General features: G+C 42.5%; 1 protein-coding gene across 1 annotated transcript in view; it reads right to left on the bottom strand.

The window, feature by feature from the left end:
* glra3 (glycine receptor, alpha 3) overlaps positions 1 to 23,861 on the bottom strand; it is a 257,224-nt gene that overhangs the window by 12,521 nt on the left and 220,842 nt on the right. Inside the window, exons 8-9 of the mRNA XM_041186381.1 lie at positions 13,495 to 13,635; positions 12,988 to 13,093 (exon numbers count right to left, since the gene is read on the bottom strand). Of these exons, the coding sequence (XP_041042315.1) occupies positions 12,988 to 13,093; positions 13,495 to 13,635 (247 nt within the window). The remainder of the gene's footprint in view (positions 1 to 12,987; positions 13,094 to 13,494; positions 13,636 to 23,861) is intronic.

Genomic DNA, 23,861 nt, shown 5'->3' with positions numbered 1-23,861 from the left:
ATCATTGCCAATGTTGATAAAGGTATGCTTACAGTTTGCAATGAGAATTGCTTTGTGTCTATGACTGATCTCCCCCACCAACCCCCACCCCGCACCAAAAAAATTGGTACAGCTTTCCATCTGTGCTGAAGATGAAACTGACCCCCCCCCCCCAGTATATTTATCTAAAATTCCTTTCACTGCTATTTGACGGGAAATGTTAATTATTTAAAGGAAAAGGCTGAGCAACTTTGCTAAAGTACGTGAAAGAAAAATTCCGGACAAATATTTGATCTGTTTGAGTGTATCCTACATCATAATTCTGAGGAGAATGAAAAAGAGTGAAGAAATCTCATTGTCACCTATATGCGGTTGGCATGGAATCCTGCACAAAGAACACTTTTGAACAGTTCTCATCACTGTGAATCTGTCTGGTAATGATATAAGTATTGATTGATTTCACTGGCATTCATTTATAAATCTGATAATTGCCACTTCAGGAACGTGTTGATAAAGGGTAGAATACCATTGTGACATCCCTGCTGACTTATTTGGTAATATCCAATAAAATGCGGAACTATAAAGATTTAGAAGATTCTAAGATCCAATTAAAAGGTGACTGGATGTGAGTTGAGACCTTCAGAATTGGTTTTTGTACCATTGATTTAGAGAGAGGTAAATTCAGCTGGGGCTCTCCATCTTGATCTCAAGCACTTCCAATGCAAATTGCATCAAGCCTCCTTGACAGCAACACCCAAACCCATGGTTTCTCTCACCCTGGAAGGTTGGTCAAGGGGGACACCTGTCACACACTTGGAAATTATATTCATTCACGATGTGGGATTCACTGGCCAGGCCAGCATTTATTATCCATCCCTAGTTCAGAATCGCATGTAGGCAGATTTCCTTTCTTAAAGGGCATTAGTGAACCAGATGGGGTTTTACAACAATCAACAATGGTTTCATCATAAGGCTTTCATTTGCCGTGGTGGGATTTGAACACGGGTCCCCAAAGCATTACCCGGGGTCCCTGAATTACTAGCCCAGTGACAATACCACTACGCCATCACCTCCCTAAATTAGCATCAATTCGTCAACACTGTGTCTACATCTTTGAACTCCACAGGGGGGTTGCTTCAGCACATGGACTGGAGTGGTTCTCAGGGGTAACTATCGATGGGCTATAAATTCTGGCCTCGCCCACATCCTGAGCATTAAACAGAAACTAAGCGAGGTTGTGATAGCCGTCCTTGGAGGAATAATCTGCTAGCGCCCACTCTCTTGGCTCAAACACAAGGGACTGCCACTTAGATGAGATGCTGAGGTCCTGGTAATGCCTCTGGAACCATAAAGCAGCAGCACTTTCAAGAGAGGAAGAAAGCAGAGTTGATAAGTGAATTTCAAATCCTTACCCTCCCAGTCAGTTTCTGATCAACAGTACAATCAGGCCCAAACCCTTCTGTTCCCCGTCGATCCCCACTGAAGCTAATACCCTGCTTGGAAATTGTGAGGGTATTATCACCTCAATTCTCGAACTGCTGCTCCCAACTGACTGCGGCCCCCAGCACGGAATCACCAATTTAGTTCTCAGCTCAGACAAGCTCGCCTCTCAATAACTGTAATGTTTTCTTAGTTCATCGACCATATCAAAAATGGACAAGGAATTACCGCTTTTATATTCCCATCAACAACGCAAGTTTACCTAAAGAGACTGCAGAGGGTGAATTTATAACATGAAAAATGTTTGCATATTGTATTAAAAACCCCTCACTCAGACTGCATTTTCCATGTGTTTTCAACGGTTAGCATGAGATAAGTAATTATCTCATTTACATCAATGTCTTCCAGAAATTTGCACAATTTGTTAATGGGTCAGCAGGCTTCAAGATGCAGGCTCCGAAAGTGATGAAATGGGACATTCATAAGTCAGCATGCAACTCCATCATCTGGAACTCCTCTGCCTGCTATTTAAGCAGAGGCATGAAGGCACTCATTTTAAACTGGCTAACCTTGGCTAAAATAACACAATGGAATTTCAGGGGGAACACTGTAAAGTTAGTAACAAAAACAAAACTATCTGGAAAAGCTCAGCAGGTCTGGCAGCATCTGCAGAGAGGAACACAGTTAACGTTTCGAGTCCGAATGACCCTTCAACAGAACTAAGTAAACATTTTTTTTTCTCTTTTTTTTTACTTAGTTCTGTTGAAGGGTTATATGGACTCGAAACGTTAACTATGCTCCTCTCCACAGATGCTGCCAGACCTGCTGAGTTTTTCCAGGTATTCTTGTTTTTGCTTTGGATTTCCAGCATTCACAGTTTTTTGCTTTTATCTTACTGTAAAGTTAGTGCCCCACAGTGTGATAGCACAGCCCCTGATTTCATTCCAAGTCACGACAGAATAGGAAAAAATTGCTGGATCAGACAAATGAACTACTTACTCAGGTTTATTGAACTTATTTTACAGGCTCCAAGTGCCTGAGAAGTTTTATTTAATTCTGGTGGACACAAACCATTATACTGCAATTGTTTCAGTTCTGAGAAAAGAGACTTATAAGATAGCACCCATACCACACAGACTGCAGCGGTTCAAGAAGGTAGCTCACCTCGACCTTCTCAAGGGCAACTAGGGATGGGCAATAAATATTGGCCTAGCCAGCAATGCACACATCCCATGAATGAATTTAAAACATGTGAAAATGTTATCAGATGTTTCTACAAATGCTAGACTTTATAAGGTGATTATGTTTTATACTGTTTCCGATTAATTCAAAGTAAATTGGAATAGCTTGGAGAGGGGGATGTGACCTCTTACGAAATCTGCCTGGAGATAAGCCCATGTGACCTCGTACTAAATCTGCCTGGAGACAAACCCATGTGAGCTGATTGTGATGGAGACAGAACCTCAGATCAAAACTTATTGAAACTAAGATTCCAGTTTACTGCCGGGACACAAGGGAGGTGGCAGCTCATCTTCCTGGGTAAAGACTCAAGGGCGGAATTTTTAGTTCGTTATGGAGGGGGGGGGGGTGCACGCCTGACCTGAATGAATGTAAAATGATGCGCGACGACATTGGGCTAGTGCCCCAACGTCATTGCGCACTCGCACGATATTTCAGTCGGCGGGCGTGTGCGGGAGTCAGCAGCGCGCCCGCCGACAATTAACAGATCTATTAAGGCCATTAAAGTTCCAATTAAATGTAATTTTTCGCTGCCCATCCAACCTTATGGTTGCGCACATGCGTTAAGTTCCCCACTCGCCCTCCTCCCCACCCCTCCCTCACCACCCCCCCCCACCCCCACACTGTTTCACGCTGAATGGGCCTTAATTAGCCCACCAGCGTGAAATCGCAGTTCAGCCTTGACCGAGTACCTACCGAGCCCACCCGACAAGAGCAAAACCCTGGCCAGACACTCTCAGAGTCAGTCAGACAGAGAGATTTGAGGAAGGAGACCCTCAACAAGCGCTATTATTCCAGGCAGAAGGAAAGGACTGTTCTTGGGTTAATTGCCAAGTGGAGTGCTGGTGAGGACGGATATCCAGTCAAAGAAACAAGCCTTGTGGAGAGTTAAAGACCAAGGAACGACCAGAGGATGCCTTGCCACTGGAAGTCCATTTGAGTAGGCTCAGACGATTGAGTGGAGGAATTTTGTTTTAAAAAGATGCTGGAGAAGCGAGCCGATTAAAACTGGGAGGGCTTGGGACTTTATAGACAAGGCTACGTTTCTGCAGAGAGTGAGGTTTAATGTATAAGCGTGGTGTAAGGTTTTTGTTTGTGTAAAGAATTTGACAGTGAATATGTTTTCTATAGTTTAGTGCATTAGTTGCTTTCCAAGCAAGGTTTAGTCCATGATGATTTTAGTTTGTTACAGTAAAAGTCTTAAAATGTGAAATCTTACAGTGCGATTAATTGGGAAATTCATATTTCTTTTTAAAAGTTATTGGGCTCTATGGTGATCGAACAATGTAGCAGTGGTCACTCTTTTGAAGCTGGGCGTTTCTTTCCTAACCGAACTGTCAAGACTTATTCAAGAAAGCTCGATGCTGCACGAGAAGATTGAAGGATGTGGTCAATTATCTTGAGGATGATGTCGCTTATCCATGTTTTCCACCGGTAATAGTGTTTGATATAACTGCCAATATGAAATGGAGTATAACTTCTATTACCCTCAGCAATGACTGTTTATCCCTTTAAGTACCATAACCAAGGGTTAATGGGGATGTGAATAGCCTGGGTGGTAATAGAAAATGGGTAACAGTGAATCCACAGTCCCTTTAAAATCAGCTTGATTGCCTTTTCAATTGAAGATAATGGAAATTTAAACTACACCAAACTTGCACCCTCACATGTGTACCTCTCACCCACTACACCTGCAGCGGCACTTGATACACAGTGATTAACTACAAGCATAACCATATTCTCTTTTCCCTTTACAGGACAAAATGGCACACAGTGCCCATATGAGGTAGACCACATGATGTTGATGTTGTGTGGAGGAGGGTGGGGTGTGAGCATTCTGAAAACACTGACCACTCGAGAGGTCCTTCAGCTCCTGTGACAGTCAACGTGCAGTGGTTGGTAGAATTCTGCCACAGCCAGACCATTACTTAAGCTCCTACTGCATCTCTGTCTGCACTGATAGACACAGCCAGTCTGCTACCCCATTTTGGATATGTCCTGCATGCCGAGGGCAATGTGGTCAAATCTCTATTTTTCCTGCGCATGCAGTGTGGAGCAACGGAGGAGGGCGTGGTTGGGGGGGGCGAGGGGATGGCTACAGCTTAAGAAGAGGTGGAAGAGGACCTGGGATTGCACCTTTCTGAAGGCCCAGATGAAGAGGATGATAAGGTGGAGGCAGATAACCAGTACCAAATTCTTCTGTCCTCCTCTAAGAGTAGGGCATCCTCAAGAACCTAAAGGCGCCCACCCCACCCACAACCCCACCACTGCCATGTCAATCCACTCACCTGTTCTAGGCACAGGTGCAGACCCTGGCATAGCGGGTGGCAGTCAGTTTACAAGAGTCAGGGAAAGCAGTGAGACACAAAGCAGGGGTGGGAGAGGGTGTGGTAGATCCCGGAGGAGCGGCAAATGGGGGCTATGTGGCCACTTCCGGATAGAAGGTAGCCAAGGGCTGTGCCTGAGTGTTTCTGGGTGCTCCCTTCAAAAGACTCCTGTATTGAGGGTTTTGGGGAAGATCATCCAAGATTTCCAACATCTCACAGGTGCGATGTGGAGCCCGCGGCTCTGACGTGCAGCATCATTGCTTGCTTTGCAGGCACCAATATAAAGAATGGCTGTTGAATTCAGGTCTGCAGTAGGTCCCCAGGTTAGAAGTGGCCAGAGTCTCCAGCTCCATGGAGGCAGGACTGAAACTTTGGCGACAGGGACAAATTGGAGGGCACTGTTAATCGGTGTCTTCCAGTCCATGGCTAATTCAGTGATTCAAGGACTTTCAGCGTTTGGCGCTAACCATCACAACTAATAACTAGAGTTATGGAGGGTGGGGGGGCCGGGGTGGTGGTAAGGGGTGGCAGAGGTGGCCGTAGATCTGGGGTCAAATAGTAGGGCACTGGTTGCCATCCCTTGGGGAGGCAACTCATTCCAGTCTTTGGCCATTTTTGTCGAAAGGTTTAATGTCCACTTATTCTGTTCTATAGAGCCTGACTTGTATTTTGCCACTAATATATTCAGGCTGAAGGTGCACTTACTCTTTGGTTTCTTAAGTATGGAGATCACAATCGTTCAGGAATGGTGCCCTCATCATTCGCTTAGGTGATGATGGTTGGCATAGTCAGGTTGTGCAAAAAGAGGGCCACTGTGCTGTCAATTGCTTGGGTGGTTATTGGTAATCTTTACTGACAAAGTGAGGGGTAAAAAATGGGCAAGATTTGCTCTCGAGTGGAGGCAATCAGCCACTGAGGACCCCTGTATAGCGTTGCCCTCTGACAATCCGGGAAAATTCAAGTGCCAACACATCTGAGCGAGCATCATCCATGAATCCCAGAGCCTGCATCTCAAAAGCTTCTAGTGCAACAGCCTCCTCACCAGCTAAATTCATGTTGAGGTGAACCCAAAAGTTCGCAATGGGCCTGTTATTAATGCCGCTCTCACTCCCACTCTCAGCGGCAAGATGACCATGGGCTGGTCCAGGATCCAGAACTCCTATAGTCTTCTGCAGCAAGGCCGTGGTTGCTGTGTGGGCTGACGGTACTGCTCTTCCCTTTCAGCATAGGCATTTAAAGAAAAAAATTGCATGGACGTGATGGTCGCTGGCAAGGCCAGCATTTGTTGCCCATCCTTCATTGCCCTTGAGAAGATGGTGGTGAGCCGACTTCTTGAACCGCTGCAGTCCAAGTAGAGTAGGTACACCCACCTTCATATGGGATGGTCCAGTTAAGTTTCTTGTCTGTGGTGACACCCAAAATGTTGATGGTGGGGGATTCGGTGGTGGTAATTTCACTGAATGTTAGGGGGAGATAGATAGTGCACTAGGGAGAGAGTTCCATTGGCAATGAAGGAACAGCAAGATATTTCCAAAGTCATGATAGTGATGAGTGACCTGGAGGGGAACTTGCAGGTAGTGGTGCTCCCATGATTCTGCTGGCCTTGTCCTTTCAGGTGAGGTTGCAGGTTTGGAAGGTGCAGTCGAAAGACACTTGGTGAGTTGCTGCAGTGCATCTTGTAGACAAAATCACAGAACTACAGAATGGCTACAAAACAGGAGGCCATTCAGCCCGTTGTGTCCGTGCCAGCTCTCTGCAAGAGCAACTCACCTAGTCCCACTCTCCCACCTTTTTCCCAAAGCTCTGCATCTTCTTTTCAGATAATAACCCAATTCTCTTTTGAAAGCCTCAGTTGAGTCTGCCTCAACCCCACTCTCAGGCAGTGCATTCCAGATGCTAACCACTTGCTGCAGTAAAAACGTGTTTCCTCATGTCGTCATTGTTTCTTTTGCCAATCATCTTAAATTTGTGTCATCTGGTTTTGGATATTTCCAACAATGGGAGCAGTTTTTCCCTATCTTTTCTGTCCAGACCCCTCATAATTTTGAACACTTCTATTAAATCTTCTCTTAATCTAAGGAGATGGTACACACCATGGCTGCTGAGCATCGGCGGTGGAGGTTTTGAATGTGGTGGGGGATGGGGTGCCGATTGATTGGGCTGCTTTGTCCTGGATGGTGTCGAGCTTCTTGAGTGTCGTTGGAGCTGCACTCATCCAGGCAAGTGGGGAGTATTCCATCAGACTCCTGACTCGCACCTTGTAGATGGTGGACAGACTTTGGGGAGTCAGGGGGTGAGTTACTTATCACAGAATTCCTAGCCTTTGACCTGGTCTTGTAGCCACAGTATTCATATGGGATGGTCCAGTTAAGTTTCTTGTCTGTGGTGACACCCAAAATGTTGATGGTGGGGCATTCAGTGGTGGTTAGGGGGAGATAGATAGACCCTCTCTTGTTAGAGATGGTCATTGCCTGGCACTCGTGTGGTGAAAATGTTACTTTCAACTTATCAGCCCAAGTTTGAATACCATCCAGAACTTGCTGCATATGGACACAGGCTGTTTCATTTTCTGAGGAGTTGCGAATGGTGCTGAACATTGTTCAGTCATCAGTGAATATCCCCACTTCTGACCTTATGATGGAAGGAAGGTCATTGATGAAACAGCTGAAGATAGTTGGGCCTAGGACACTACCCTGAGGAACTCCTGCAGTGATGTCCTGGAGCTGAGATGATTGGCCTCCGACAACCACAACCATCTTCCTTTATGCTAAGTATGACTCCAACCAGTGGAGAGTTTTCCTGCTGATTCCCTTTGACTGCTGTAAGAAGGTATAGAGTAAACTTCACCGAGAAAAGGGTGAAAAAAACCTTAGAACCTCACAAGCAAGCTACAGAAATCTGGTTAAAAATATTTGAGGAATGTACAGTGCTCAAACTTCTCAGCTACATCGTAATCAGATGACAGGGTTCTGTGCTGCATCTCCGCGTGTGAATCCACATCTGCACACTGGTGACATTAAAGCATGAAATATGCATCAGCTGTCACGTTTAATGGGGGCTGTGGAAATGATGAGTGCAGGGCTTTGACAGGCAGGTGAACAGCCAAAAGTGTGAGGGAGCGTGAATTTTTCAATGAAAAACGTGATGCAAATCAGTCACACGCATTTTCTCACTGAGAGCCGGCACGAGGGCACTCCCACCCCGAATTCATGGCGAGGAAATTCCTGGCCTCTGTGTTGGCAACTGCAAAGCAGTGTGGGTGGCAGATGTGCAAATCTTAGTGTGCTCCTGGTTGAGACAAGAAGCAGGATTGAAGAAGACAGGGGGAATCAGGAAGACCTAAAAGAAAGGGGTGGAACCAGGAAGAGAGGGGGCGTAGAAGTGGAAGAATATTAAAAAAAAGACAATGCATTGAATAGTCTTTGAATCTAGATTTCTTCTCCCCTCATCTCCTGCCCGATTTTTTTTTGGTTTCAATCCTATAAATGCTCAAGCAGTAGGTGAGGTCAAAATAGCCCAGTGAAGCTGAAGTTCATAATCACTTGACAATTTGACATCTGTCAGGAACCACGCGACAAGCAAGCACTGATGAACTGGGTTTTGATTTGCATGGATGGAGATGCCCCATCACTACAGATCAGAATCATCCAGTGGTTGTGGAAGGAATGTAAACCATCAGGCCCTGAACCGAACCTGGTGTGAGACATTTGGACAGCCATCAAATGTTGCATCGGCCCATCTGTGTGCTTTTATCATGTACCAGACTAACAACTTAAAAAAAAAAGAGGATGAAACAAAATGTTGGGTTGCTCGAAGAAACTGTGTGAAACCCCAGAGAAAATGAAAGCAAACCACAGCTTAGTCCCCGAAGAGAATGGGGCTTGTGTTGAAAAAATATTTTCTTGAATGCGTTTTTAGTCTGCAGTTGCTTCTTTGCTTTTTTCAACACATCAGTCTTCGTATAGATGTGTTTTGTTTTGAGCCTGCAAAACCTATTAAACATGGGACTGTTTGAAGTGATAGATCATTTGACTAGATTCCCTGGTACAAGTGAATCGTATTGTAAACAAATATGTTCCAGACAACCACATTGTCAGAAAGACGATGCTTGCTCAGGGCTAATACAAATAGAAGAAAAATATTATATGTCAAACGTATAATCAGTTGTATAAACCGTGGCAAAAAACTACCATCTGTTCACAGCATATGTGGTAGCTGCTTAAGGCTACTTCTGTCTGAACAGCTTACAAAGGTAAAGGTTCCCCAGATAGGTTGACTTTGTGGTCCTTCAAAAATTTTTATAAAATACGGAACATTCCAGAACAAATTGCTATAGCAAATTTGACAGCACAAACATTCAGTTCTTCTTGTATTCAATTATTAGAGTTCGTAAAGTGCATCATTCAGGCTCAAGCCAACTTCCATTGCCTTAAAACCTTTCTGACATTGTGTAACTTGTTCCCTTAAAGCAGTTTCCCAAATGGCTCATTTTCAATGAGTAAAATCCATCTGAATGAACCTCTAGATGACTTTAACTTAGATTATCCCAAATGTCAATTTATAGCATACAAAGGTTTGACAATCAACTGTAATGATTAGATGCTGTAATATATATATATCAAACTCTTTATCCATCTTTATCTGTAACTACCCATCAGGATTTGTCTACCTAGGCATAGATGTATTTCTATCTAACTTTCTCTGCCTGTCTGTCTATCTATCTGTCTGTCTGCCTATCTATTTATCTATATGTGATTCCTAATTCAGCCTATCAATCATTTTCCTTCAAGCTGACTACTATATTTCTTTTCCGCACTTTCCATATCTCCAATAAACCAATGTGAGTGAAATAAAACAAAATAATTTCTTTTTATATTTTATGTTAGAAGATCAAAGCCAACAGATGCTCAGGAACAACATCCAAGTTCCCCTCCAAGCCACGCACCATGCTGACTTGGAAATATATTGCCCTTCCTTCACTGTCACTGGGTCAAAATCCTGGAGCTCCCTCCCTATCAGCACTGTGGGTGTACCTACACCAGGTGGATTGCAGCATTCAGGAAGGGGGCTCATCACCAACATCTCAAAGGCAAATAGGAATGGTTAAATATACTGACTTTGTCAGCAATGTCTACAGCCTATGGCTAACAGCCTCCTAAATGATTAACATTAAATTTGGGACATTGATCTGACTGGGTCACTTGATTCCTTTGATTGGGATTATCTTAAACACCACCTACATTTTCCTTATTTTCATTTTCCTTTTTTCTCTTCTTAAAGCCAAACCCATCACATTCATATTACTCTGATGTGAAAATTGGCAGATAATAATCGCTTCGCTATACGTACAGCCAAGTTATCTTCTAGAGTTGGAGCATCTAGTCTTATAGATCCACTGCATTATCTTTTGCAATAGGGAGATTGGAGCGTTCAGCTGTATGTGTTTACAATGCTTCCAGTTATTATATTGTTATAAATGGGGTTTTGGTCTCTTAGGAATCAAGGGATATGGGAGTGGGTGGGAAAGTGGAGTTGAGGCAGAAGATCAATCATGATCGTATTGAATGGCAGAGTACGCTTGAGGGGCAATAATGTCTACTCCTGTTCTTATTTCTTAAGCTTTAAAGCTGGTGTGCTCCTCAATTCGGAGAGTTGGAGTGTCCACTCCCTGGTCCTGCCACATTTAATTCCTCAGACAGGGGAGTTAGAGTTTCACGTCATATGGACTCATCATCTTATCATCTTCGTTTAGCAGAGTTTGAATTACCAGGTCTAAAAACCTACCTTGTAATTTTCTTCCTTTGAAAGCATTTCAGCCTTCAATGGTACAGAGGTCTTCATTGACTTTAGCAGCTTCCATGTTTGTGAATGACCTGGATGATGCATTTGTGCAGTGTGCTAACCTTTCTCTAAATTACTTTACTTAAACCACAGCATGTAGCTTGGACTCCTGTTAGAGGTTAAGGCCTAACTTTTTGCCCCTATGTTGGGAGTACAGAGTTGGGACAATTCCTCGCTCCACAAACCCAACCTGGGAGGAAGTCACCCAGCTGTTCAGATTCTTAGCGGAGCTGGAGGTTGGTGATGGTGCGGGTATTAACCGGGCTTGGGTCCCCCTCTCCCCAGAAAGAGTTTTGAGGCAGCAAAAATGGCTGTCAGCTGTGGAGGTTGGCTGGGGGAAAGGCCTCCCTCAGTGCTTTGGCAATTTGTCGCAGCTGTGAAAAAAAGAATAAAACAACAAAAAAAATACTTCCAGCCTTCACCCCTCATACTCCCTCATGCTCTCACACACTCCCTCTGCCCAATCCATGTGTCAACCCATGCCAACCTATGCCACCACCTACCCCCAAGACCCTTTATAGCCCTTATGCCAACTAATGCACCTCTACTCACACCCAGTGGCCTTTTATAGCCCCTATGCCAACTCATGTCCCCCACACACAACCCTTTGACCTGACGCCTTCAATGCCAACTCACTCAGTATCCACCACTAACAGATCTCAGGACCCTTGCTGAAATTAAATAAAGTTCTTAAGTATCTAGTGATGAATTCACTATTAAAAAAAAACACTTTAATTGATAATAACCTATTTGCTATATTTAAATTCCTTTAGTCCTTTATAAAAACAAACTTTTGCATCCATAGTACCATTTCAAAGACTTAATAAGCACTTGGAGCTGTCAATCAGACTGTGAATTGATAAACATCCCACTGTGATGATAGGTTTTGAAATCAATCATGTAGCAGTAATGCTATAATGATAAACTGAAGATTTATATCAGAGTGAAATAGCAAGCACTGATTTTTTCCAATGTTTAAAGGCAGGAGATTTAAAGGCCTTGACAACTCCCTGGAGAGTTCCCTTGACAGCTTCCTTGACAATTCCAATGAGTTTATTCACTTTTACACATATTCATGCCTAATTTAAAAATCCCAAACGGCATTTGACTGCTCTCCAAGGGTACCTAACATCCCCCAAAGGGCTCCTGTCCTCTCCCAAAAGTGTCCCAGAACCATATGAAAAGGGATACCCTACCTCACCAAAGAACTCCAGTAAGTTCTTAGCAGATTTGATGTGCACACGTCATATTTACCACTCCCTCCTTGTGAAAATCAGAACAAACTGAAGGCAGCTGCAGTTTTAAACATGCAGCCACTTCTGTGAAATGTGCATGTCCAAAGTGTGACCCACCCCCATTCCCCCCTTGCTGTGAAAATAGTAGGGGCCAGACTCTAGAGGCAGGACTTCCAGATTCAGGCCTCTAGCACCATTTTGGCTTAGCTGGGGACTCTCTCCATCTGTGCAAATGTTCAGGCCCAACACTCTGGTGATGAGTATGGACTTTCTTTTTGCAATTAATTTTCAACATTTTTATTTAAGAATTTTTTCTTCCTTCCATCATTACTGTTTCTAATGTTCATGGCTTTTCCCTTCTTTTCAAAGCTAAATATATTCCCAGATATTCCCTGAATTGCTACCAAGCCTGAACAAAATGTTTGGTTCCTTGATAAAGGCAGATTCAATTCCTAATCTCTTTGCCTAAAGAGATTGCTCTCAAGGTCTAGTCTGTATGTTATGGATATGGCTAAACTCTGATAAAAGATTATGTCAGAAATATCAAAATTTGCCTCTTTCAGATGCTGATGCCCTCCTCTGCATTTCCACCAATTTCTATTCTTAATTTGCTTTGCAGCTCACCACTTCTCAAAGTACTGCATGTTCTTTGTTGGATAATATTAAATACAACTTATCTTTCGACAGTTGTATACTTTTTTTGGGGGTGGGAGATTAAATATGATCTAAATAAATGTTTCAACAAGACAGGTACCTTAAGATGAGATTACGTTTTACCACATATGAACAGTAAACAGACTACAAGGGGTGACAATTCCTACTCGATACAGACAAGAGGTTAAACAAAAGGACAGCTCCTCTATTTATTACTGCTCATCACATGACAAATGGGACAACTGCTTGTCATTTTACCCCAAAATTTGAACTGTAGATTTGTGCCAAAGTCCCGTATATTGGTTCGCTGCTTCTCAAGCCATTGCTACGTCGCATCGTTTCTATGTTTTCATTTCCATCAAGCACCCCCTCAACATTCTTTCATCAAAATGGTTGAGCAAACAAGAGAAACAAAAAGTAATCTATTAAGATAAAATACATGTACAACCACAAGGGCTTCAATGACCTCTAACTTTGTAAATATTTCCAGATCTTTAAATTACATGAGAGAAAACTTTACTTGTGACAGAAGTCATACTTAAGTTCACTAAGTATGGGGCTTAAATATGAGATTTTCCACCAAAGTTTCCTGTGCACCACTACATTTTGAATTGTTTCTGTACACTTTGCAATGTGACCATTATGTTTGCAAATGTGTTCTGGTTGGACAGTGCAAAGAGTAATTAATGATCAAGGTGGTGATATATCAGTAATTGTTAGGGTGAGGAGCTACTGTGTGCAACCTTATCCAGCTTCAAATTAAAAAGATGGTTTCTGACCTTCCGTTTCCTTCTCCGTAGTCGGAGTAGCTCTTTATGTTGTCTTGACACAAAATTCACAGCTGCATACTCCAGAAGAGCAGAGAACACAAATAGCAGACAAACTGCCATCCAGATATCAATGGCCTTAACATAGGACACCTGTAGTGAACAGAATGAAATGTCAGCCTATTGCAAGCATATTAATGGATGAACAAGCCAGGGATGAAATTCTGGGTTATCTTTAAATTACACAAGAAAAAACTTTACTTGTGGCAAAAGATGTACTAAACTTCATTAAATAAGGGTCTTATACATGAGACTTTCCAATAATGTTTCCTATATATCTTATCGTTATAAACTCTTCTAGCCCTATAACCCTCTGAAATCTCAGTGCTCCTCCAGTGCTGGCCCCTTGTGCATTCCCGATTTAAATAAATCTACCATTGGCTGCTGTGCCTTCAGCTGCCTTGGCCCCGAGCTCTGGAATTTGCTCCCTAAATCGCTCCACTTCTCTACCTCTCTTTCCTCCATTTCGATGCTCCTTGAAATTGTTAGATTTCAACCAAGCTTTGGGTCACTCATTCTAATATCAATGTTGCGTGATGCCAAATTGTGTTTGAAAACGCACGGAGGAGCTATATAAATGCAAGTTGTTGTTGTTGTCAGACCTTCCTGTGTCAAGTGGGCCTCCAATTAGGGACTTGGGCTTACCTCAGGGGTTCTTTGGAGCCTTGTAAGGGGTGGGGAGAGGAGAGCCTTACATGGCGAGAGGTGTAAAGAGGTCAGGTTCTGGAGTAGGGTTGGTGGTCTGTGAGAGTGGGCACACAGGTATTCCCAACACTGAAAATTAATACGTCCCTGGCTTCCCAATAGTTGGCTGCAGTATGGACGACAGTGTGCCTGAAGAGATCAGGCTCCACCTAAAGGAGGCTATGGTGCCCACCTGGAGATTCATGGCTGAGGAACATGGGTGGCACCTCTGACAAATTCGGCGCCAGTAAAAAAAATAGTGACTCCCTCACAAAGGGGGTGGAACCAGCAGTTCTTTCAACTCTCTGCGTCATGGGAGTTGGGGTGGAGGGGTGGGGATGGAGGGGTGCAGGGGAGGGCTGGTGGTGGGGGTTGGTTTTGGCTGTTGTTTGTGGTTTAAGAGGGGGAAGGCCTAAAACCCTCCCCCTCATCATGGTCCCAGCATGCATACCACAGTAGGTCGTGTTTCAGCTGCCAGGCGTCTCATTGGGGCCCTTAATTGGTACTCACTATTGCAAATTGGTGAATCCTGAGGCAGGGGAGTGTGGACTGGGGAGAGCCTATCATGGCAGATCATGATTTTATCATGCTCCCTGTTACCTCACAGCTCTTACATATCCTAGGGTCTTTAAAGATATCACAACAAAGGGCAAATGTATGCCAAAAATTTCAAGAATGCAAAGTGCATAGTTTTCAGTCGATATTTTCTTTAAATTGACATTGGGCTAATACAATGAAGAACAGTTCATATGCTGTTTTGTCAGGAGCATTCTATGGTCTAAGCTTATATATTTCAATTCTCCATTCAACCCTGTGTCAAATGCAAATGCCTTTGATCATCATTTTGCAAAGGAAAATTACTCCCCCAGCTGTTTGCTACAGAGTTACATCTTATTTACTGACTACAACAGACCAGGATCAACTGCAAAGCAGCTTCTTGAGGAGCAAAGCTAAAAGGGAAAATCCTTGACATTTTGTCAATCTCGTCCGTCTTTCAAACATAATGGTCTAAAAATTACACTTTGCAATATTGGTATAAAAACACTTTAGAGGTTTAACCGCTCTAGTCTGTTGCACCATTCATAAGACCATAAGACAGAGGAACAGAAATTAGGCCATTTGGCCCATCGATTCTGCTCCGCCATTCAATCATGGCTGATAAGTTTCTCAACCCCATTCTCCTGCCTTCTCCCCATAACCTTTGAAAGAGATTGTGGCCCCATATCCCTTAATACGTTTGGCTAATGAAAATCTATCAAACCTAGATTTCAATAATCAATCTAGCTTCGATTGTCATTTGTGGAAGAGAGTTCCAAACATCTCATGTGGAAATGTTTCCTAACATCACTCTGGAAAGGTCTGGCTCTAATTTTCACACCTTGTCCCCTTCGTCTTAAGATGCCCCAGTTGGTACCAATAGTTACTCTCTATCTATCCTATCGGTTCCACTTAATACCTTGAAATCTTTGATAAAACCATTCTTCAATCTTTTAAACTCTTACAGTAAAATATGACTAAATTTCAAAAGTACTTCATTGGCTTAGGCGTCCTATAGTCATGAATGGATTAGCCAACTATCCTGGATTTTCCAGGACCACCCCATAATTTGGCCTTTTGTCACATGTCCCAGGATGCATTTTGCCTCGGATTTCTTCTGCCTCTGCAGGCGTTGTGTCAGTGCATGCGTTGGATGCTGGTTTGTGCTTCAGGGTTGTAGCGAGTGTCTGCAGGCCAGTGGGGAGGCGGTGATAGAGGCCTTCATCTGATGAAAGATCATCGACGTGAAATGTTAACTCTGTTACTCTTTTCACGGACACTGCCAGACTTGCTGAGTATTTCCAGAGTTTTCCGTTTTTATTTCATGATTTCCAGCACCCCCTTGTATTCTGTTTTTCACACAGTTTGTGTCATCTTTCCTTGTAATTTAACCCTTAGAGTCCAGGTATCATTCTGGTAAATCTACTCTGCATTCCCTTCATGGATAGTGTGTCCTTCCTAAGGCATGGTACACAGAATTGAACACAGTACGCTTGGTGTATTCTCACTAAGGCCATGTACCGCTTTGGCATAACTTCTATCCTCTTGTATTCTAGTCCTTGAGAAAAAGAAACCAGGATTTGCCTTTTTGATTATTTTCTGTACAAGTTCATGACATTTGAGCAATCTATGTATATGGCCCAATAAGTCTCTGGACCTCCAATGTTCATATAATAATCTTTTGTCACTATTTTAACAGTGGAATTCTGCTGCTTATTTCAAACAAATTAATATTGCTATTAAAATAATGGACAAAGGATTATCTTGCATTAATGTAAGGATTTCTATTGAAATATTGAGCAGCAGAATTAATTTCAAGTTCCACATGTACAGGCAGACCAATTATCTAATGTAACTGCCCCATACCCACCTCAAAAATAAATTAAAACAAAAAATCCTGGAAAAAACGCAGCATGTCTGACAGCATCCGTGGAGAAAGAAACAGTTAGCATTTCGACTCATCACAAATTTCCTTCATTCATGCTGTCTCAAAACGTTAGCTCTGTTTCTCACTCCACAGAATCTGTCAGACCTGCTGAGCTTTTCCAGCATTTTCTATTTTTATTTCATATTTCCAGCATCAACAGTATTTTGCTTTTATCAAAAATAAATTATTTGTATATGTACTGGAAAAAGAAAATTTTGCAAGGTTGGAAAAAGAGCAATGTAGTATAGGGGTCTAGTACCTAAAGGATTAATATGGGATCAAGAACAGTAATGCCCATACAGTAAGAGAATACATGACCTGCGCTTAGAGGCCAGTTTAGTGTTGGACGGAGCTGTGTGTAGAACCAAGCAGGGAGACAGATCCTAGCTTGGACCCTTTCCTGTACCTATGTATATAATTTCTAGTAGCTAATAAATGCTTACTGTTGAGCTATCTAAGACTACAAATACCTTGGTAAGACCTACTGAACTACACCCAACACCTTATAACGTGGTGGCAGCGAATGGAACAACCCAAAACCTTGCAGAGACAGCAGGAGAAAATTAAAATCCTGGAAAACTAAAGCAATAATCAAAGAAGCATTCTGACCTGGAGGAAAGCTCAAGAAGCGAAGGCATAGAAGGGAATCACAAGAGGAAACCTCCAAAGAAAGGCTTGGAAGCTGAAGGCAGAAATTAAATTCCTCATTGCAGCAGATGACTCCTTTGAACCCTGGCAAAATACAGCTTCAATACAGAGTGTGCAGAGTCAGCAGACCGAGCAGAGGTGGGCTAAAAGTTTAAAATTTCTGGACAACACAAGTCCTGAGAAAGTTAAACGCTGCAGTAGTTGGAAATTGCAGCTTAAATCACAGTCCTAGAAACCCAATTCCCCAGTTAGCACCTGAACATGTGGCGGCTGGGCTCATTCTGAACAAGAAAAAAAAAATTAAAAATTCATCGCAACTGAGCAGGCAGCTTAAAAAACCCAGCAAAAGTCAGGGTTCGACCCTTCCACGACCTACGAACATTGCTTTACAGCAGGGAAGATTCTAACCAGTCAATCCAGGCAGCCATTGTTGAAACAATTTAAACACTGTGGTCATGTATGCCATTACTGTGGGAGTCCTCCAAAACTGGCAAGAGCAGGAAAACCCTTTGTGAAGAAGCGTACAGGGGCACCATCTTGGATTTTGAAAAACCTCTTAAAGTTGAACCTGCAATTTATAAATGTTAACCATGGGCCAGAAATCCACTCTTCCCAAATGGTTTGGACTCATGCAATAGCCAAACCTGACATAAAACTGGGCCTCCTGGAGAAGAAAAAATTTAAATTACCAGAGTACATTAGGTCCAATTAGGAGATCAGAAGAAGCCCAGATTAATACATTTTTTACTCATATTTGCTGATGAAGTAATCATAATGAAATGCATTGATAAAGCCTCAGCCATCTTCAATGAAGCATTAAAAGCCTTTGACAAATATGTTAGCCTTCAGGTTGTGGAGCAAACAGGGCTTAAAAAGGGGGATGGAAAACCCCCAGTAAAGCTACAAAAGGAAGAAAGACACCACTCAAACAAACCACACAAGCATGCTAAAAAGGCAGGGAAACTTCCAGAAGCCTTAAAGATAAATCTTTTTGAAAATGCTGACACATTTTCCATACTACAACAGCAGGTGGCAGTGCTGGGCTAGCTGGCTCTGTTCAAGGGGAAAGTTGTGGATTATTCTACGCTGTGAATGGATAATGAAATCACCATTACAAAGCTGGAACAAGTTAAGACTTTACCAGGGGCAGAGCTGACTAAGACAGAAACTGAAGTGAACGACAAGAATAAAGCTCTGTGACAGGCAGAGAAATTAAAAAGGCAGAAGTAAGATCAGAAAACATTTGCATCAAAGCTGAACTGGAAGATTGAAACACAAGATCAGAGCTGATTGTATGCCTTTGGAAACACATGATATACTAAGGTCTTCAGTAAACCAAACTCTTCAAGATCTGAACAAACAAATTTCTGAGGTGTCACAAAGGTACAAGGAGGCTTTGAAAGAAACAAAAAGATTGAAGATTGAGAAGGAATTGCTGATGAATCAGAACTGTTGCTTGATTACAGAATTGCCAAGCAAAACTAATGAAATTCTTGAACTTGGGTTCAATCTGAGGAACCTGAAAGATGTGCAGCATGGAAGAGAAAATCCAGACTTTGAAAGCAAATAAGGAAAATTCTAGGAAACAGGTTGAAGATCTAATGAATGAATGACAGAGTCTAAGGAGCAGTCAGTGACCATGGAAGAAAGATTCCAAAAGGAAGTGATTGCCCAGGTGAAGTTGTTAAGCCTACATAAGAGATCTGCAGATAACTCGGAGACAAAGGCAACTGAACCTACCCGAGTAGTTGCTCAGCTGAATGAAAAGACTTGCAAACTGGAAAAACAACTGGAAAGTAAGAGACTCATCCAACATTGGGGTAAAATTATGAAACAAGCAGGAATGAAGGTTCCATCTCGGAGATGCAAATTTCCACATGCACCACGGCAAGCCGCACTTAGGAAGAAAAAGAAAACACATGGTGTAGATGACCTGAGAGTTCATTCGTTCCATAAAGAATGGGATAAACCAAGAACCATCCATAATAAAAAATGGGGAATTGACAGTAGTGAGAACAAGATATGGAAAGGTTATAAGGCCCCAGATCACTTGAAACTATGTACTCAGAGGCCTGAGTTGAACTCAGAGACTTAGTAATGATGTAAATACATGGGATAAGCTGGGATATATTGTAAATACATTGGATAATGACTTGGGAGGCAGGTGTAGTATACCGGTCTGGCACATAAAGTGTTAACGTGGGACTGAATACAGTAATGCCCACACAGTGTTGCAAGAGAACACATGACCTGCATCTAGTGTTCAGTGTAGTGTTGGACAGAGCTGTATATAGAACCAAGCATGGAGACAGCTCCTAGCTTGGACCTTTACTGTACCTATGTATATAGTTTTTAGTAGTTAATTAATACTCACTTTTGAGCTACCTAAGACTATGAATACCTTGATAAGACCTATTGAATTACACCCAACACCTTACAACAAGCAGGGGAGTGGAATTAATTGAATAGCACTTTCAAAGAACCAAAACAGACATGATGGTCCAAATGACCTCCTTTTGTATTTTAAGATTCCATAATTCTATGATAATAGAATGAGACTTAAATGTCAATGCATTAAATGACCAAGGTTACTATTGTAGACAGCAATGAAATTTAATACAGAGAACTGGGAAGCGATTAATTTTGGTAGGAAGAAAGCAGAGAGACAATATAAAATAAAGAGTACAATTCTAAAGGGGATACATGGATATGTGTATAAGTCATGGAAGTTATATTAAGCCTGAAAAAAACACTGGTTTGGCCCAACTGGAGTATTGCATCCAGTCTCGGCACCATAGTTTGAGAAGGATGTGAAAGTATAGGTGAGGGTGCAGAAAGGATTCTCGAGAGTGGTTCTAGGGATGAGGGAATTAGGTTATGTAGATAGATAGGAGGTGTTAGGATTGTTCTCCTTGGAGAGGAGAAAGTTGCGAGGAGATTTGGTGGAAGTATTCAAAATCATGAGGGTCTAGACAGAGTAGATAGGGTGAAACTGTTCACTTGGTGGAAGGATCATGCACCAGAAGACACAGATTTAAGGTAATCAGCAAAAGAAGCAATGGCGATACGAGGAAACACCTTTCCATGCACCAAGTGGTTAGGATCTGGAATACGCTACCTGAGAATGGGTGGAGATTGTGTCAATTGAGGCTTTCAAGAGGGAATTGGATTATTATCTGAAAGGGAAGAACATGCAAGGCCAAGGGGAGAAGGTGGGAGAAGGTAGGAAAATTGCACAAGACTAATTGCTTCTTCAGAGAGCTGTTATGACGTGGCAGATGATGTGTGCTGGGTGGACCAAATCCACAAGGGAAACCTGATCACGCTATCACAATGGTTTTGCAATTTGTATTTATTATAAGAAGGTGTGTACACTGAATTCAGAAGCAATGAGTCCACTAGGATCTTTAGAGATTAAAAAAAAATAAAATATTTATTATCAAAAGAAAAGATTTCAAGCACATACAAAAAACTACAATTACTTCCTACTATAACAACTCCTCAAATTTCTAATTAACCTGACTCCCAGTTACACACCCCTTTTAAGGCAACAGTACAACATAGATTTTAGATTTCAAACAAAACCAGCAAGTTAACACAGTACACACTTGACAGTGAAATTCTGAACGGCTTCCCCAACTTCAGTTACTGGATATAACAGAATTATGCACAAATGTCTGGAGGCTCCTTGAAGGCTGAATCATATACTTATATGGCCCTCACCTTACATAGCCTTTCATTCTCCTTTATATATGCTTCTCTCTCTTTAATATGTAAATTCTATTTCCCATATGACTTTGGAACAATACCTTCCCCATAATATAAAAACTTTCATGCTGTCAATATTGTCAGTAACCTTTGGGAAATATAAACACACTCCTTAGCCTTGCTTATCTGGCTAGTTGTAAACATCCATTTGAAATTTAAACAATCCCTTCACTTATGTAAAAATGTAAATTCTCTTCACACTTTACACACTAAGCTGGCATTCATATTTACTCATTAGCATTTCAAGCACATTTCTACACCCAGCTTCTTTTGATAATTCTAAGCTTGCAGTCTACCTGACTTCAAATCATACACACAGAACCAACTATACTCACCCCTATAAACCTACTTTACAACAAACCAGAAAATTATTATGAAAATTATTATACTTTTATAACAGAGCCAGCACAGGCACAATGGGCCAAACATCCTCCTGTGTTGTAACCATTCTATAATTATATCATTCATTAAGTCAGGTTCAGAGGAAGGATTATGAACTGTGTGACTAGGTGGAGAATAAGTCAAGATAAAACTAGTTTTCACACTAAATTTTCACTCAGATTAGATGATAATGCTAGTTGGAAACTTCTCATGTAATCTTCTAAGGAACTTTCTATTAATCAGCGTAATGGACATGCTGGGGATTGGCGATCTTCTGGAATAAGCAAAGTAGTCCTGTGATGATCCATTCCTGACATGGAGCTTTGCTGGCAGCCTGTGCAAAGGTCAAATTTGTCTTTTCATTGCTACTGAGGCTCAGTGCCAAGATCAGTGCTTTGTAAAATTATCACGCAAATGTCAGTACTGTGTAAACTGAGGCCTGTTATAGCACAGCTATGTGCAGAATAAAATTTCCTCTATTTCACTTCATAGAACCATAGAAAATTTACAATACAGAAGACTGCCATTTGGCCCATCATGTCTGTGCTGGTTGACAAAGAGCTATTCAGCCTAATCCTACCTTCCTGCATTAATAGCCCTACAGGTGGTTCTTCAAGAAGATATCCAAGTACTTTCTAAATGTGGTGAGAGTTTCTTCCTCTACCACCCTGTCAGGCAGTGAGTTCCAACTCGCTATCTCATTCTGGGTGAGAAAATGTTTTTCCACCTCCCTTCTAATCTTTCTACTAATTAGTTAAATCTATGCCCCCTAGTTTTTGACTCCATTGCTTTGGTAAATTGGTTATCCATATTTACTCTATCTAGCACTCTCATTATTTTATATACTCCGATTAAGTCATCCCTCAGCCTCCTATGTTCCAAGGAAAACAACCCCAATCTTTCCTCATTGCTAAAATTTTCTAGCCCTGGCAATATCCCCATAAATCTCCTCCATACCCTCTTCAGTGCAATCACATCTTTCCTGGAATGTGGTGACCATCATATTTAAGACTGGGATAGACACATTTTTGGTCTTTCAGGGCATCAAGGGAGCAGGTGGGGAAGTGGAGCTGAAGCCCCAAGATCAGCCATGATCATATTGAATGGCAGAGCAAGCTCAATAGGCCATTTAGTCTTCTCCTGCTCCTATCTCTTGTGTTCTTGTTACCAGAGTGCTACATTAGTATTCAAGCTGTGGTCTAACCAGCGGTTCCGTGGAATGTAAAGCACAGAAAAACATCATTCAGCTTAACCAGTCCACAATGGTGTATATACTCTTTTAAGCATAATAAATAAAACAAATGGTCAAATTAACAAAAAGGGACAAATTAACAAATGGGCAGATGAAAGGGGATAGCCTCTTAAAGGAACACTGTAACCAAAAATAAAATCACAAAGGAAACTTATGTAACTCAAATCAAAATGTGGTTCTGGGGTAATGATGCAGCCCAGCTATCGTGGTGCCCATAGGTCGTGGAAGGCTTCAAGTGTACTGGTGGACACCACGTGCTCCCTTTCCAGGGACACCCCACTGTGAACATAGCCGTGGAAAAGAAACAGACAGTTGGGCTGGATTACCCCCTCCACCGCCCGCTGCCTGGACCTGTTGATGGCCAGCTTGGCCAAGCACGGGAGCAGGCTTACAAGGAGGTCCTCCTCCCTCCTTGACACCACCCCCCCACCCTCCCTGTCCTCCGCACCGGGTGCCCAAAGATCAGGAGTGTGGGGCTACAGTGCAACCAAAAATGAAAAGAAGCTCCTTCGGAAAACTAAAGAGGTGCTCTAGCCTAATACAACTAAGGATAGACATGGTCCAGGGATTTCACAAGGCTGCAAACAACGCAAGCATCTTGGAAGTCCTTGAACTGATGCAACCTACAGTTGTATGGGACTGCTGTGTGCAACACCCTCCACCCCAGATCCCTGCTGGTAAGGGGTAGGATTCCCGTATAGAGAGCCCTCACTGGGAACCTCTGATGCCAGATGGTAAGAGAGCATACCAAGGTGTATCTAGATGGTGGGCAAAGATAAGGAGGTGAAGGGTGTGCAGCAGCAGCCCATACAAGAAATCCCTCCATGCCATGCGAAAAGACACGGAGGGAATTTCCACAGGACGACTGAAGTTGTGGGCCAATGTGGAATTCCATCTGAGCAGGGGTATGCTCAGACAGGAGTCCACCACACATTAGAGCTGCCTCTCACCCATGTATGCCATTGGGGCTAAGCACCACTGTTTTAAGGTGTTGGATGACATTGACTGCTAGCTGGACACCCACACACCAGTGTTTATGGTCTACTTAAACCTCTTCCCATTTTTCCTCTTTGTTGGTTAATTAATTGAATTCAAATTCCACCCGCTGCCTTAGGAGAATTT

This window comes from Carcharodon carcharias, chromosome 4 (assembly GCF_017639515.1).
Source record: "Carcharodon carcharias isolate sCarCar2 chromosome 4, sCarCar2.pri, whole genome shotgun sequence".
Lineage (NCBI taxonomy): Eukaryota > Metazoa > Chordata > Chondrichthyes > Lamniformes > Lamnidae > Carcharodon > Carcharodon carcharias.
This window is presented reverse-complemented; position numbering and strand designations above follow the sequence as displayed.